General features: G+C 34.6%; 1 protein-coding gene across 2 annotated transcripts; it reads right to left on the bottom strand.

The window, feature by feature from the left end:
• Positions 1-8,274: 8,274 nt before the first annotated feature.
• LOC107415643 (uncharacterized) lies at positions 8,275-14,218 on the bottom strand. Of its 2 annotated transcripts, XM_048471330.2 has the most exons (5): positions 13,291-14,218; positions 12,382-12,606; positions 11,497-11,547; positions 10,414-10,605; positions 8,275-9,657 (listed from the first exon to the last, which is right to left on the bottom strand). In XM_048471330.2, exons 1-5 carry the CDS (start codon positions 13,586-13,588, stop codon positions 8,474-8,476), a joined length of 1,950 nt encoding a protein of 649 aa, XP_048327287.2. In that variant the 5' UTR covers positions 13,589-14,218; the 3' UTR covers positions 8,275-8,473. The 2 variants fall into 2 exon arrangements, with proteins under 2 accessions (XP_048327287.2, XP_015879486.3); XM_016024000.4 differs by lacking the exon at positions 11,497-11,547.
• Between the last annotated feature and the right edge of the window lie 900 nt (positions 14,219-15,118).

Below are 15,118 nucleotides of genomic sequence, written 5' to 3'. Positions count from 1 at the left end.
TTATGCATATCAAATCTCTTAAAAATTCTATCGATATAAGCTCTCTGAGACAATTGCACTACATAATTAGTCCTATCTCGAACAATCTTGATGCCCAAAACAAAAGAAGCCTCACCAAGATCTTTCATATCAAAATAGTTGCACAACATCTGCTTTGTCTCAGCTAATAGGTCAGTGTCATTAGTAGCCAAAAGTATGTCATCAACATACAACACCAGAAAAATAAAACTGCTCCCACTGACCTTCATATATATGCATCTATCAACAACATTCTCCTTAAAGCCATTTTGGATGACAACCTCATCAAACTTAAGATACCATTGTCTTGAAGCTTGCTTAAGACCATAAATAGATTTCTTAAGCTTACAAACCAAATTACCATTCCCCGTTTGTTGGAAACCAACTGGTTGAACCATATATACATCCTCATATAAATCACCATTCAGAAAAGCAGTTCTGACATCCATCTGATGCAACTCCAGGTCATAATGCGCCACAATCGCCATAATAATTCTAAAAGAATCCTTTGTGGATACGGGAGAAAAAGTCTCTATATAATCAATTCCTTCCTTCTGGCTAAACCCTTTAGCTACAAGTCTAGCCTTATACCTCTCCACTTGACCATTGGAGTCCTTTTTAGTCTTAAAGACCCATTTGCACCCAATAGGCTTGCTACCCTCTGGTAACTCAACCAAATCCCATACTCCATTTGACTCCATGGATTTCATTTCATCTTCCATTGCATCCAACCAAAAATTTGAATTTGAACTGCTTATGGCTTCCTCATAAGTGACTGGATCTGAATCATCACTTATGTCAAACTCTTGCTCCTGCAAGTAAACCTCATAGTCATCAGGAATAGCTGATCTCCTAGTCCTTTGTGACCTCCTCAAAGGTACATCAGCATCTGTAATAGCTGGAATATCCTGCTCTTCAACAACAAGTTCATTCTGACCAACTACTGGTTCATCAACTACTGGATCAACAATATCTCTATCAGGAACAACTATACTGGGAATGAAAACACTTTCTTCTCTAAATTGAGATTCCTTTGGACCATTACTATTACCAAACCCAAAATCATCTTCAAAATAAATGGCCCTGTCTGATTCCACGATCCTAGTGGTGTGAGAAGGACAAAAGAATCTTAAACCCCTAGATCCTATACAATAGCCAACAAAATATCCACTAATGGTTTTAGGATCCAACTTCTTAATTTGAGGATTATAAATCCTTACTTCAGCTTTGCAACCCCATATTCGAAAATGATGCAAATTAGGCTTTCTTCCTGACCACAACTCAAAAGGTGTCTTAGGAACGGACTTACTTGGAACTTGATTCAAAATATAAGCTGCCGTCCTTAAAGCTTCTCCCCACAAATAATCTGGCAACCTAGAATTTGCCAACATAGACCGCACCATATCCAACAAAGTTCTATTCCTTCTCTCAGCTATACCATTTTGCTGAGGTGTACCAGGCATCGTATATTGCGCATCTATGCCACACTCACGCAAATAAATAGCGAAAGGCCCTGGGTTCCTTCCAATTTCATCATACCTACCATAAAACTCACCACCTCTATCAGACCTTACAGCTTTTATTTTCTTATTCTTTTGAAGCTCCATCTTTACCTTAAACTCTTTAAAGGCAACTAAAGAATCTGACTTCTCACGAATAAGCTCAACATGTCCATAACGAGAGTAATCGTCAATGAAGGTAATAAAATATCTATAACCACCCAAAGCAATTGGTGTAAAAGGTCCACATATGTCAATGTGGATTAACTCCAAAACATCTCCACACCTAGCTAACTTATCATTTCTTACCTTGGCAGTTAACTTCCCTTTCACACATTCAACACAAGTCAACAGATCAGAGAAATCAAGATTAGGAAGTATCCCATCCTTCACTAACCTTTCCATCCTGTGCCTAGAAATATGTCCCAAACGTTTATGCCATAACATTGAGGAATTGTCATTAACTCTTGGGCGTTTAGAAGCAACAATAGAATTAACAGAGAAATTGAGACCATTATTAAATAAATCAAGTTTATATAAATTGCCACATAAAGTTCCAAAACCTACAACTTTACCATCCTTAAATAATTCAACTTTGTTATTTCCAAACAAAAAACTATAACCTTGACTATCCAAAACAGAAATAGATAACAAGTTTCTTCTTATTGAAGGTACATAAGAAACTTCTTGCAACTCCAAAACATATCCAGTGGCAAGCTTCAACTTGATTGTTCCCACAATGTCCACCTTCACTCTTGAGCTATCTCCCATATAAACATGCTGCTCAAGATTGGTTGGGCCCCTTCGGCTTATCATCCCCTGCAATGAATTAGTAACATGAATTGTTGCTCCAGTATCTAACCACCAAGAATTCATAGGCACATCGATAATATTGGTCTCAATCATTAAAATATTACCTTTCTTCTCTTGCTTTCCCTTTAAGGTCCAACAGTCTATCTTCTTGTGCCCAACTTTATTGCAGTATCCACATCTTCCATTGAAGTACTCTTTCCTTTCTCTAATCTGAAAACCACCATCCCTAGGTCCTTTAGGCTTCATACCAGAAAACTTCTTCCTATTGGGGTTAAAACCCTGCCCAGGCTTGAAACCTTGTCCTGGCTTGAATCCTTATCCCTTCTTTTGGAAAAACTTCTTGGACTTATCTACCTGATGTGAAACCATAGTAACAGACCTAGACTTAATTTAATATCATCCTCTTCCTTGACAAGGATAGTAGTCAATTCCTCCAAACTACAACCTTCTTTCTTAGTATTCAAACTCGACCTTATATTATCAAACTGTGATGGAAGACTCCTCATTATAGAATAGGTCAAGAACTCCTCTCCAATGTCCATCTTAAGATCCTTCAGCTTATTATAATAGGAGGAAAGTAGCATAATATGGTCCCTTACTCCTTTAATACCATCATACTTGGTATTGTTCAATAGGTCCAAATAATGATGTTTCTCATTCATATCAAACTTGATAAACTTCTTTCCTATCTCCTCAAGAAGTCCCTTTGTAGTATCCACTTTAAGAATACTAGCATATATGGCCTCATCCATGTAATTCTCCATCATCATCATACAGCACTTATTAGAGTGTTTCCAATCCTCATAAAGTTTCTTAGCTGCTGCAGTACTCTCATCAGTCGGCATCTCTTGTGGATCTATCTCCAAAGTCAAATCCAATTTCATGAAAGCCAAATTCATAACTAAGGTTTTCTTCCATTTCTGATAATTTGTCCCATCCAATTTCATCATGGCAGTCATAGGCATAAGATTTGGGGTGCTACTAGCTGTAAAAATAGTAAACAACAAGACATTTAAAAAATTTAAGACAATTCAATTACTATTTTCCAGCCCATCAACACAAAAACACAAACACAAATATCGCTTAGGGTCTTTGTAGCACTAAAGATACCCTTACGCGGGCCAGGGACAGTCAACCAAATAACCACAATCAAATGCATTGAACTAAATCACCGACAGGGCAACTCAGAACCTGCAATACATGGCATTTAATTAACTTCCACTGCCATTCCAGGCGTCATACAAAGCAACTAGAACTACCGACAGGGTAGCTTAATTACCCGTATAGACCCTGGTTAATAAAGTGGGAGAAAAATAACATATTGGCAATTTCATGAAATAGGCAAATATAAAACATCCCATCCACTATGCCAATATATATTACATTGGTATACATAATGCAGATAAAATAAGTCTCACGACAGGTGAGTACCTAAAATCCCACACTACTATACCAACTAGGCACAAAGCCTCTTTGGGTAAGCTCACACAAACCAATTTTCCAATCACAAATATTTAATTTATTTTAATAAAATTGGAATGTGATAATTAAACAAATAAACAAACAATAAATAAATAAATTAAACAATTGAATCACTAAATTAATTAATAAATAAACAAAAATAAATCAATAAAAATAAATAAGTTTTTTTTTTTTTTTTTGGGCCTGCTGACGTCATCTGCTGACGTCAGCAAACGACGTGTCGTGCTGACGTCAGCAACCACCCAGAACGACACGTCGTTTCTCTCTTCTTCTTCAGCCAACCGGGTCACGGGTGACCCGGTTCCAGTCCAATCGGGTCAGGCGACCCGCTATTTTACCCGGCCAAATCTCACCATTCCGGCCACCTTTTTCCGACGATTTCGGCGGCGTTAGTTTCGTCTCCAAACGGTCAACGTTTCCCACAAACAATTTTGATTCAAAATCAACTCAAAATAAACATCCAAATAAGGTTTTTATTCGGCCAAAAACAAACAAAAAAACCCATGGAAACACAAGAAATTCGAGCAAATTTTAGTCAAAATTGATGCTGTTTGTTGCGTGTATTCTTGGGAAACTTTTCCCCAAATCAATTTGGTCAAAAACCCAAAAAATTAGCATGTGAAATTCATGGCCGAAAACCCAGTTTTTTTTTTTTTTTTTTAACAAGCCCGATATTTACAAATAAATTTTTTTTTTTTTTTTAAGAACAAACAAAAAACGACCATGAGTATATACATCTACGTAAATAACATAATCTTGAATCTGATTCAAAACTTACATATGTACACAATTCAAGAAAGAAAAAATTAATATAAAGCAACGTGTATATATATATATCTAGAACACTGATAATAATGGCAAAAAACACAGATCAATATTCACATGCTAGCTGTAATAAACTACAAAGAAATTTACTATGCATATTAACCTTGTGCTCTGATACCAATTGTTAGATTTTTATGGATCTAAATATGCATAATAAATTCTATAAATCATAAATTATTAACCTCCAAACGCAGCCATTGATAAATTAGATCTTTAATCCTGCAAAATAGAAAACAATGTAAAGTAGTGCCTATGGACACACTACTCTCAAACCACTCTCAAATCTCTGAAAACCCTAATATCAAAAATACCGTATGGCATCAATTGTTTGCTTGCCCTAAACCTTTAAATAGTTTCTGCAAGTCAGACTTATCCATTAATTTTGACACACATAAAATAATAATAATTTGATAATATAATTATACTAGGAAAAATATGGATAAGTCATTGGGCTTATAAAGAGAGTTGGTCCTCCAGTCCAATGGGCCAACTAGAGTCTTATAGAGAGTGTGTGACCAAGGGTCCTACTACAAAATAATAAAATAAACCAGTCCCATTAATGGCATAAATAGATCCTGTAAGTGAGTAATTGATTATGCCAAGTCCACAAATATTAATTTAATTCAACAGTCAATCTACAGGGAGGATAAATGCCATAACCCATAATAAAATGCAGAGCAGTCATTCTAGAAGCCAGGGATCGAGTTGTAGAAGAAATGAAACCGTTAATGTCAACCACGAATGATCAGCCTGCCCACTCCTGCTAATGGTAAATTTACAATCTGCCTCGTGGAAGCCTGTTTTGCAATATATTGCAAAGTCCTCAAAGTTGCTTCTGAAAACGTGGTGGGCACCAAACAGTCCAGGAAAACTTCAAGTGGAGCGCTAGGGGAAAGGGTACAGGTACCACCACGAGTTTTGATGATAAAGTGAGCTAGATTAACACCATATTCAAAGTGATAGAGCTCTCAACCTAAAGAAAATAATATATGCTGGTAGAAACCACAAAATCAAGCCTGATTAGTCAGTAATTATTGTACACGTACTTTCTGAAGGATGGGATGGAGATGAGCTGAATATTATATGCTATTTGCCTCCTCAAGTGTAGTGAATAAAATTTCCGTCACCAACATATATCCCTGGGGTATAAAGCACACAAAAGGCAAATGCCATGGTGGCAAATTCATAACATAATTTATATTCAATAAGAAACAGATGGGTTCTCATAATATGGTAAAACTGGTTTGTGAAGCAACAAAAACTCCATAGGTGAAAACCTTCTCAAATGTATATATATAATTACTAGTAAATATTCAAAAACTTATGACTAGTTAAATGGCCAAGATTTACCTTTCTACTTGCTGTTAACACAATGATCAAACACAACTATCAACTTACTTTTGAATTTTTTTTTTTTCCCCCCACTGAAGCTTAGTACTGGTTAATCAGCCTAAATCCAATAAAAATTTCCCAAACTGGTAAGTTTCTAAAGAATTTTTCATCTATTACCGTCAGAGTAAGTTTAAATGGAAGAATTTACTTATAATATAGCTGTTTCTAAGTCCTACACTTATAATAGAAGGGGCAGGAAGGAAAGAGAGAGAGAAAATTAGCTCTTGACGCAAAACAGAGAAGTACCATCTATATAAATCTGGATTTTATACATACATATAGTAACAATTCAGTGAAGCCCGCCAAAAGGGCTTTATACAATATCAAAACGGAACACTTACATTGATTTATGAATGTAAAAAATAAATGAGCAAATAAATTAAAAAACAAAAGAATCTATATTACATGCATGATTAATATAGTCATATATATATATACATATATATTGTTATACAAGACCCAAAAACACAAACACAAAAAACAAATAAATAAATAAGTAAATAAAAATCAGAACCAGAAAAAGAAACCTTCATTAATAATAGTAATGGAAGAAAAAAGAAAAAAGAAAAAAGAAGTAGATATTAAGTAGGTGTAACTTGTTCGAAAGCACATTCTGGATCAAGTTCATGGCAATTCCACTCGCATCATAAGAGAGAGAGAAAGATTGGATAAGAGGGGAGTGCCATCGAACAAGATCCAGAGAGTGAACGAACAAGATGGAAGCGGCGTGTTCCTTCTCCAGCATCCTCTGCCTTTTATAGTCGCATCCATCCTAACCCAAAAAAAAATAATAATAATAATACACCTTGTGTTCACTAAACCTAATTGGAAGGGATGGGTATGGCCGTTCTCAGCTTGAAGGGAAAGTAGAGATGAGAAGTTGGAGCCCATGATGATGTGGTTCCAGTTTCCACTTATATTTCCACACGTGTCTTTTTTATTCTTTCATTTTTTTTGCCACGTTTACTCTGATTAATTTTTGTTATCTAAAAGTCCAAACTCATACCGCCGTCATCAATTAGCCCATTTTAACACGTCATCTGGTTTATCTCCTTTTCCCTTTTTTTCATATAGGATTTCCAAATTTAAAAAATATTTTTAAAAATAATTAATAAAATTTAAAAATATATTTTTAATAAATTTTTTATTTTTATTTTTTTATAAATATTCATCGTTTTGTTTATAGTTTTTTTATATAAATTATTTATTTTTAAATATTATAACAGTAATATAAAAAATATATTATATTTAATTAAATAAATATAAAATTAAAATATAAAATAATTTTGACTATCTATACTTGAATAATTAAATTAATTTTTTATATTAAAAAATTAAAATAAATAGTTTATTCAAATTTTAATTTTAAATGTTGTTTTTTAAAACTAAAAACAAAAAAATATTATATTTAAATAGTCCTTGAAAATGCTCTTATCCAATAATTAAATGTCATGTGACTAGCATGATATCACGTCTCTTTTTTTCTTATGAATAAAAAATTATTGGTTGATCGCCGAAGATCTGCATGCGTCATAGTTCCACGGAACATTCTCAAGTTTTTTATCTACCCATTTCTTTAACATTGAGTAATATTCACTCGTACCTCGTTAAAAAAAAAAAAAAAATAGTTCTTTCCATATTATAAAATTTATTAAACATAATATTCATGCTATAAACATTCATATTAAAATTTTATTTTTCTCCTTTACATTAATAAAATATATCAATTTTATTTTTAAAAATATTATATATGTAAATGCGATGACATAGATTGTTCAGAATGCTTAATTATACAAACAGTATGTATAATATTGATCCATTCAATACATATATATATATATACACACACAAGAATTCATACACTTCTTCAAAATTATACAATTGAAATTTATGTTTTTAGTACAGAACAATATTGATCATCCGATACATGTGGATGAATGTTTAAGAATATTTTTATAGGAATATTTTGAGATATATAAAAAAAAAAAAAAAAAATCATTAAGAATGTAATATGCTTACCAAAATTTGTAATATGAATAAAATTGTCCATTTTCAAAATACAAATATATTTGAAAGGAAATCAATCCATAAACCATGATTTAGTTCATTCGTAATTTAGTCCTTAAATTTTAAAACTATTTTTTACCGTTTAAAATCATGCAGCGCACCTACTAACCACCCCCCCCCCCCCCCCCCCCCCCCCCCCCCAAAAAAAAAAAAAAAAAAATCTTAGTACAACACAAAATGATTTAGTAATTAAATAAAAATAATAAGAATTTATTAAATCAGTATATCAGTAAAGGTAGGTATTAATTATCAAACACCAAAAAAACAAAGACAATCTTGGATAGTCAAATCCGAATCAATACATAACAGTACAACAACGTCCAGAAAAGCACCACCACATTGCTGCAACAACAACATCTTAAATAGTCCAACCCGAATCAGTACATCATAGAACAACAGAACAACCAAACTAGTAGTGATACCAATGTTATCAAACACCAGCAAGCGGCCCTGTTTGGCAACATATTGAGAAGCCCAAGCCATACGGTCTTCACAGAGATAAAACGAATTCTCAAGTCTATAGACAGATCAAAATTGAAATACCTATTTCTGTCTTCTTTTTCAGCTGGATCAACAGGAACGAAGAGCACCCGCCATATTGTAGAAGTCAGTATAATCCATCCCAGTTGAAAACTTGTAATATCTGTAGTCAACTCCAGCACATAACAACAAATCCACCAAGCTGCAAATACCAAAATATCCAAAGCAAGACCTTTCAGAAATGCCAAGTTAAACTTAATACTAACTCCATAACCAGAAGTCTCTTCCTCGGCCAATCTGCTATTTGCAGCTTTACTAACATTACGACGAATTCCAATATCAGAAGCCCATCTACAGGCAGAGTAAATGCTATAACCCACAATAAAATGCTGACCAGCAATTATAACAGTCGGTGATCGAACTGTAGAAGAAACAAAAGCATTAATATAAACCAAGAAGGATGGTGTCTGCCCCCTTCTGCCAATGAAATGCTGACTGGTAATTCTAACAGTCGGGCATCGAATTATGGAAGAAAGGAAGGCGCTAATGGCTACCAATAAGGATGCTGCCTGCCTAGTCCTTCCAACACTATACATGTTATCTACAAATAGTGCGATTATAGACGAAATGAGAGCACCAATGGCAACCAAGAAGGATGCCGCCTGCCCACTCCTGCCAATGCTAAAATTGTTATCTACCAAGTGGATGCCTGTTTTACAGTATATAGCAAAGTCTTCACAGTTGTTTCCGAAAAGGTGGTATTTACCAAAGCCATTCTCAAGGAGGCTATACGCACGGTCAAGGACATCATTGGGTGGATCACTACGGGCAAGGGTACAAGTACCCCCCCGAGTTTTGGCAATAAAGAGAGGTAGATTAACACCATATTCAAAACGATAGAGTTCACCACCAGAAAGAAAATCATCTATGGAGGAACAGATCACACGATCAAGTCTTGATTGATCACTGCTTATGGGGTTGGTACCGTTTGAATGACGGGATGGAGACGAGCTGAATATAATACGATCTAAGCCTCCTCCTCGAGTGTAGTGAATCACCATTCCATCACCAACATATATCCCTGGGGTAACATAGCAAACAAATCTCATGGTGACAAATACATAACGTAGTTTATATACCTGAAGAAAGATTCTCATCATTATACCACAAAGACAACAAAATATAGTATTAATTCATACAAAGAAATTTGAAAAATAGACAATCAAAAGCATTTAACCAAATATAGAAAGGTTTTAGCATCTTCAGCATAACATAATGGCAAACATATCTGTAGACTATATTCAAATATATAGAAACGTTCCTAACAGAAAGTGGGCTGTAAATAATGTGCCACCACCATAAATTTTTTCCTTAATCATTACATTAATCACAACATGAAATCTTGCAAAGACGTGAATGATAAGCACTAAACTAATGGAGCAAAGAAAGAAAACAAAGTATATAGTAAATCTTTGCCAAAGTAGGATGTAATGCTAATCCCATGTCTCCCTAAATGTAATAAGATCAAGAATTCTAAGCAGAAGCCCAAATCCTATATCATCTTACACAGACAAATTAAATTCTCAAGCGGACATAATTATTAGATAAAAGAAATGATGAAGCTGTGCATTCAAGTACTGAAATCAGGTGTCAAAATCAAAGCAAACAATTAAATAAACAATATAGAATCTGTGTTAAATACCATAAACAATATAGAACCCGCAAATCTGCTCTTGTAACTAAATCTACTCTTGTAGGAAACAGCCCAGAAACAAAATACAGAAATTCAGGTTAACTAATCTTCAGAATAATAAATGGAGAAGGAGAAGAAGATAACCATGGTGCGCATAACTATAGGCACGCCTCCACGTGTAGATGTGATCCCCGCACTCCACTTCCTCCATCTGGATCTTGTTTGATAGCACTCTCCAGATCTTGTTCAATAGCACCCCCCAAATCATTCCACAGTTCCAACATTCAGAAAGTAAAACTTGAAAGAGAGGGAAACCAAAAAGCAAATCAACCAGTCCTGTAGTGAAAATATTTTAGATCAAAATTCAAATATAGTTTGCATGTTCCATACATCCTTAAATCAGTTTGTTATGGACACATGCTTAACTGACATACAAGCAAGACATTCATTCCTTTTTTGTATTAGACAAACTGCTTTTTAAATTTAGCATAGAGTAAAATTGGTGTTAGAGACAAAGAAACTTAGCAAATGGACTACAGGAAAGGAGAAAGTGAATTTGAAGTAAAAACAACACAAAAGGGAACTAAGTATCTGAAAACATGATAAACCAGAAACCAGAAAGCAAAATTAAACCCAAACAAACCATCTATCTTTCCACCTTAAAAAGGAAAGTGACAATTACTCAAAACATATATTTGATGCAGATCACAGAGTAATAGCCTTAATTCCAATTACAGCAATTGGCAACTAGGCATGCAGTGTTAATTATTTCTATTAATGAGAATTTAGGATTTCTTATCCTAATTATAGTATTGGTTTATTTAACTACGTGTCATATTTCATTTTGGTACATACTTTATTACATAAATCTTTATAACTAAATTCTTGTTCATGATTTGATTATTATAGACTAACTTTTTCTCTACCTCCTATCGTTGATTTCTCTCCCTCATCACCAAGTTCTCTTAGAAAGAGCATCAACACATTCATAAAAGAACAGGCATGCACATGTAAACTTTATGTTTTATGAACATGCATGTAAAAACCAGCTCTCTCATTGCTGAAAACTGTAATGCCCGTCTTTCAACTAACCTCCAAGTTTTGCAATGAAAATTATCAATTCTTGTACTAACTAGAAAGACGACATCAACTTTGCTACAGACTAACACTGAAAAGCTTTGAAAAAGTTTGGAAGCTTTACAAAAGTCTAGAAATTCTTTCACGAACCTGACAAATCAATCAATGAAGCATTGAGGAATCGAATCGCAGCTCTCCACCCTGTGAACATACGTGAGTTATAAATTTTATAGGTAATAATTCTTGTCTAGTCATGCAATTATAGTACCATCTCAACATCATTAAGAATCACAAGAAAATTAGTTCAAATTCTACTTTAATAACTCCGAATTCTGTTTAAATAAGTGAAAAAATTGATGATCAAATGCATTGAACCAAATACAGAAAGGTTTTAGCAACTTCAACATAACATTATGGCAAACTATATCAATAGACAATATTCACAAATATAGACATGTTCGTCCACAAATTGGGCTATAATGTGCAACTGCCACTAACATTTTTTGTTTTGGCATTGCGATGATCATGGTATGCAAGTGCAACCTTTAAAAGACATGAATGATAAGCACTACACAAACGGGCTAGCAAAGAAACTAAAAAATTCAAACAAAGAATATGATAAATCTTGGCCAAAGTAGGATGTAACTCTAATGACATGTGTCCCTAAATTTAATAAGATTGACAATTCTGGGCAGTCATCTTTGCCAAAGCCTATATGTCTAACACAGTCATCTTTGCCAAAGCCTATATGTCTAACACAAACAAATCAAATGCTCAAGCGTTTAAAGAGATCAAAATGGAAAATTTGTTGTATGAAAGCAGATAGAACTTATTATATAAAAGGAACTGATGAAGCTGTGAATTCAAGTAAATTTTTAGGTGTCAAAAAATAGAAGCAGATAATCAAATAAAAAAAATAGAATCTGTGTTAAATCCTATTACCAATATATGTTAACATGCTAAAATTACATTCGTAGGAAAAACCCAAAAACAAAAATAGAAACCTATGCTCAGAGGAATGAAGAAAAAGATCACCATGATAACTGTAGTTATAGGCACGCCTTAATATGTAGATGTGACCCCTAGGCTTCAGTTCCTCCCTCTGGATCATGTTCGATGGCACCCTCCAAATCGTTCCACAGCTCTGGCAAACAGAAAGTAGAACTTGAGAGAGAGCTTGGAACATGCAGTTCACCTTATGAGGAAATCTGAAGATGCCCCATGGCGATGCACCACTTCGCAAGTACATAACAGGTCTCCCTGAAGAATTGGAACCATAAAGCAAATCAACCAGCAACACAGTGAAAATATTTAGAACAAAACTCTGAAAGGCAGACTGCATGTTCCATGAATCCACATAAATTAGTCTTTTAAGTTTGCTTCAGATTAACATATAAAGCTTTACAAAATTTTAGAGATTCATTGACAAACGTGACAAATCAATGGATAGATCATTGAGGGACTACAGCAGAGCTTCCAATGCAGTGAAAATACATGAGTTATAAATTTTACATGTTATAAATTCCTGTAGGTGCCATGCAACTATCATACCATCTCTGACCTCATAAGGAGGCATAAGAAAATAAATTCAAATTCTATTTTAGTTATTGCCACATTCCTCGCAATGTTCAATTTAATGCGCAAACTTCAAGTTGGTCCAAAGAGAATACTCTTCCGGTCAGATAGCAAAAACAGGGGGAAAATTTACATGCTTTCAGGCATACAATCTTTCAAAAAGGAATTCCTATCAAAATTTGGAGAACAAACAAACGATCACATATGAAAAATGGAAAGCATTTTAATTTTTTTTTTTAAAAAATGATGAAGTTAGCTGTGAATTAAATCAAAAGCAGAACAATTGAACAAACAAAACCCACAAAAGTTCAAATATTTGTCAAAATCTTATGACCATTAAATTGCAAACCTATGTTTTCAAATTCTTACCATGATCGGCGTGCCTCCCAGTGTAAACCTCATTTCTAGGCTTTAGTTGCTCTCTTAGGACCTTGTTAGAGACAAACCTCCGGATTATGTTGAGGATCGATCCAAAACAAGTGAAATAGAGTAGAAGAAGCAAAAGATCACCGCAACGAGACCTAGTACTCTTGCGCTTCCGTGTAAAACTTCGCTGCTTGATCGGCTTCAGCTGCTTTCTCCAGCTCCGGACATTGTTCCGATGCAGAATCTCGATCTTCCTGGACAGCAGCTTCCGAATCCGGAGCTTCTTCAACACCACTCCCATCTTTCACTTTTTGTTTCCTCGCTTCGCTTGAGAGAGATTGAGGAGGGCAGAAATGAAGAAAATTTGAGTCCTTGGGGAATTGCTTCTTTCTCCTCGATCGGTCGGTTGGCGGGTTTGAACGCCGGTAATGAATTTGCTTGGATCGCCGGATGCTCTATACTCCAGCATCCTCTGCCTTTTATAGTCGCATCCATCCTAACCCAAAAAACAAAAAAAGAAAAAAAAAAAATACACCTTCTGTTCACTAAACCTAATTGGAAGGGATGGGGATGGCCGTTCTCAGCTTGAAGGGAAAGTAGAGATGAGAAGTTATGAGGAACCATCATTATTGAAAATACCTAAAATTTCATTCCCACCATTGAAAATACGTTATGAGGAACCATCCATAACATATAATCATGTTATGTATATGTACTTCGCGGTACCTCAAGATAAAAAGATAGTTTTTGACATCTCACCCCAAAGAGACAAACACACACACACACACACACACACACACACACATATATATGTATATATATTCTTTTTTATGCACAAGTTGCAAAGAATTAACCAAATACAACAAAAGGAGGTTTAAGCATCTTCAGAATAAAATAATAATTAACCAAATACAACAAAAGGAGGTTTAAGCATCTTCAGAATAAAATAATGCTTACACTTACAGCTGACATGGTTTTGCTTTTTAAAGAAATCATACAAGCGTGAATAAACTAGTACTACACTAAATAATAGATATAATAAATCTTTGCAAAGGTAAGATCGATTTGCAAAGCTGATCAACAATCGCGGGTAAAGTCAACTTTAAAAAACCAAAGACTATAAATAGACTGAATCCTCCTCGAATATTTTTGAGGCAGATCAAAACGGAACACTTCTAAAGACCAAAAATAAATAATAAATAAAAACTACCTGTGAATCGACCACGCAATTAAATAAACAAAACCCACACGTTAGTATCTTTGTCAATACCACGGTGATTAACAGGTAAATGGAAAAAAAAAAAAATGAAAATTGAAGAGAATATGAAGAAGATTGTCATGACAGTAGGTACAGTTGCTCGTTCCTCTGTATCTGTATCTTATTCGACAGCACCTTCTGGATCTTGTCGACAGCACTCTCATCATCAGTAGTCAAACAAGATAGGAGAGAGTGCTGTCAAACAAGATCCAGAGGGTAAACGAACAAGATGGAAATCGCGCTGCTTCATCTGTAAGGGCTCGCCACCATTTTATTTCTTTTTAACCTAATCGTTGATGAAAAGATTAGGCCCCGCTTTCGCATGCGACGGCTGCAGGCCAGGCATTATCACTGGAGCTCGCAACACTTCAGGATCAAGAACCGGCCAATTTTATTTAGACACTTTTACTTTTGCATAATTACATCTAAACCCCACACTTTTCTGAAATTTATCATTAACGCCTTTTTCTAACTTTGTAATTGTACTATTTCTATCCATAACAAATCTACTCGTTGGTTTTTTTAACCAAGAAATTCCACTTGCTAACTTCTATAGCTGACATGTGTTCCATC

Source organism: Ziziphus jujuba, chromosome 4, assembly GCF_031755915.1.
Source record: "Ziziphus jujuba cultivar Dongzao chromosome 4, ASM3175591v1".
Classification (NCBI taxonomy): Eukaryota; Viridiplantae; Streptophyta; class Magnoliopsida; order Rosales; family Rhamnaceae; genus Ziziphus; species Ziziphus jujuba.
The sequence above is the reverse complement of the archived record's forward strand: the minus strand, read 5'-3'. Positions and strand labels throughout refer to the sequence as shown.

Excerpts from the sequence above, each read along its gene's own strand:
- LOC107415643 (XM_048471330.2), bottom strand. The coding sequence starts at position 13,588 with ATGGGAGTGGTGTTGAAGAAGCTCCGGATTCGGAAGCTGCTGTCCAGG. Across the intron at positions 10,606-11,496 it reads TTCATTGATTGATTTGTCAG|GACTGGTTGATTTGCTTTTT; the intron begins GTTCGTGAAAGA and ends TTTTCACTACAG. Across the intron at positions 9,658-10,413 it reads CTATAGTTATGCGCACCATG|GGATATATGTTGGTGATGGA; the intron begins GTTATCTTCTTC and ends ATGTTACCCCAG.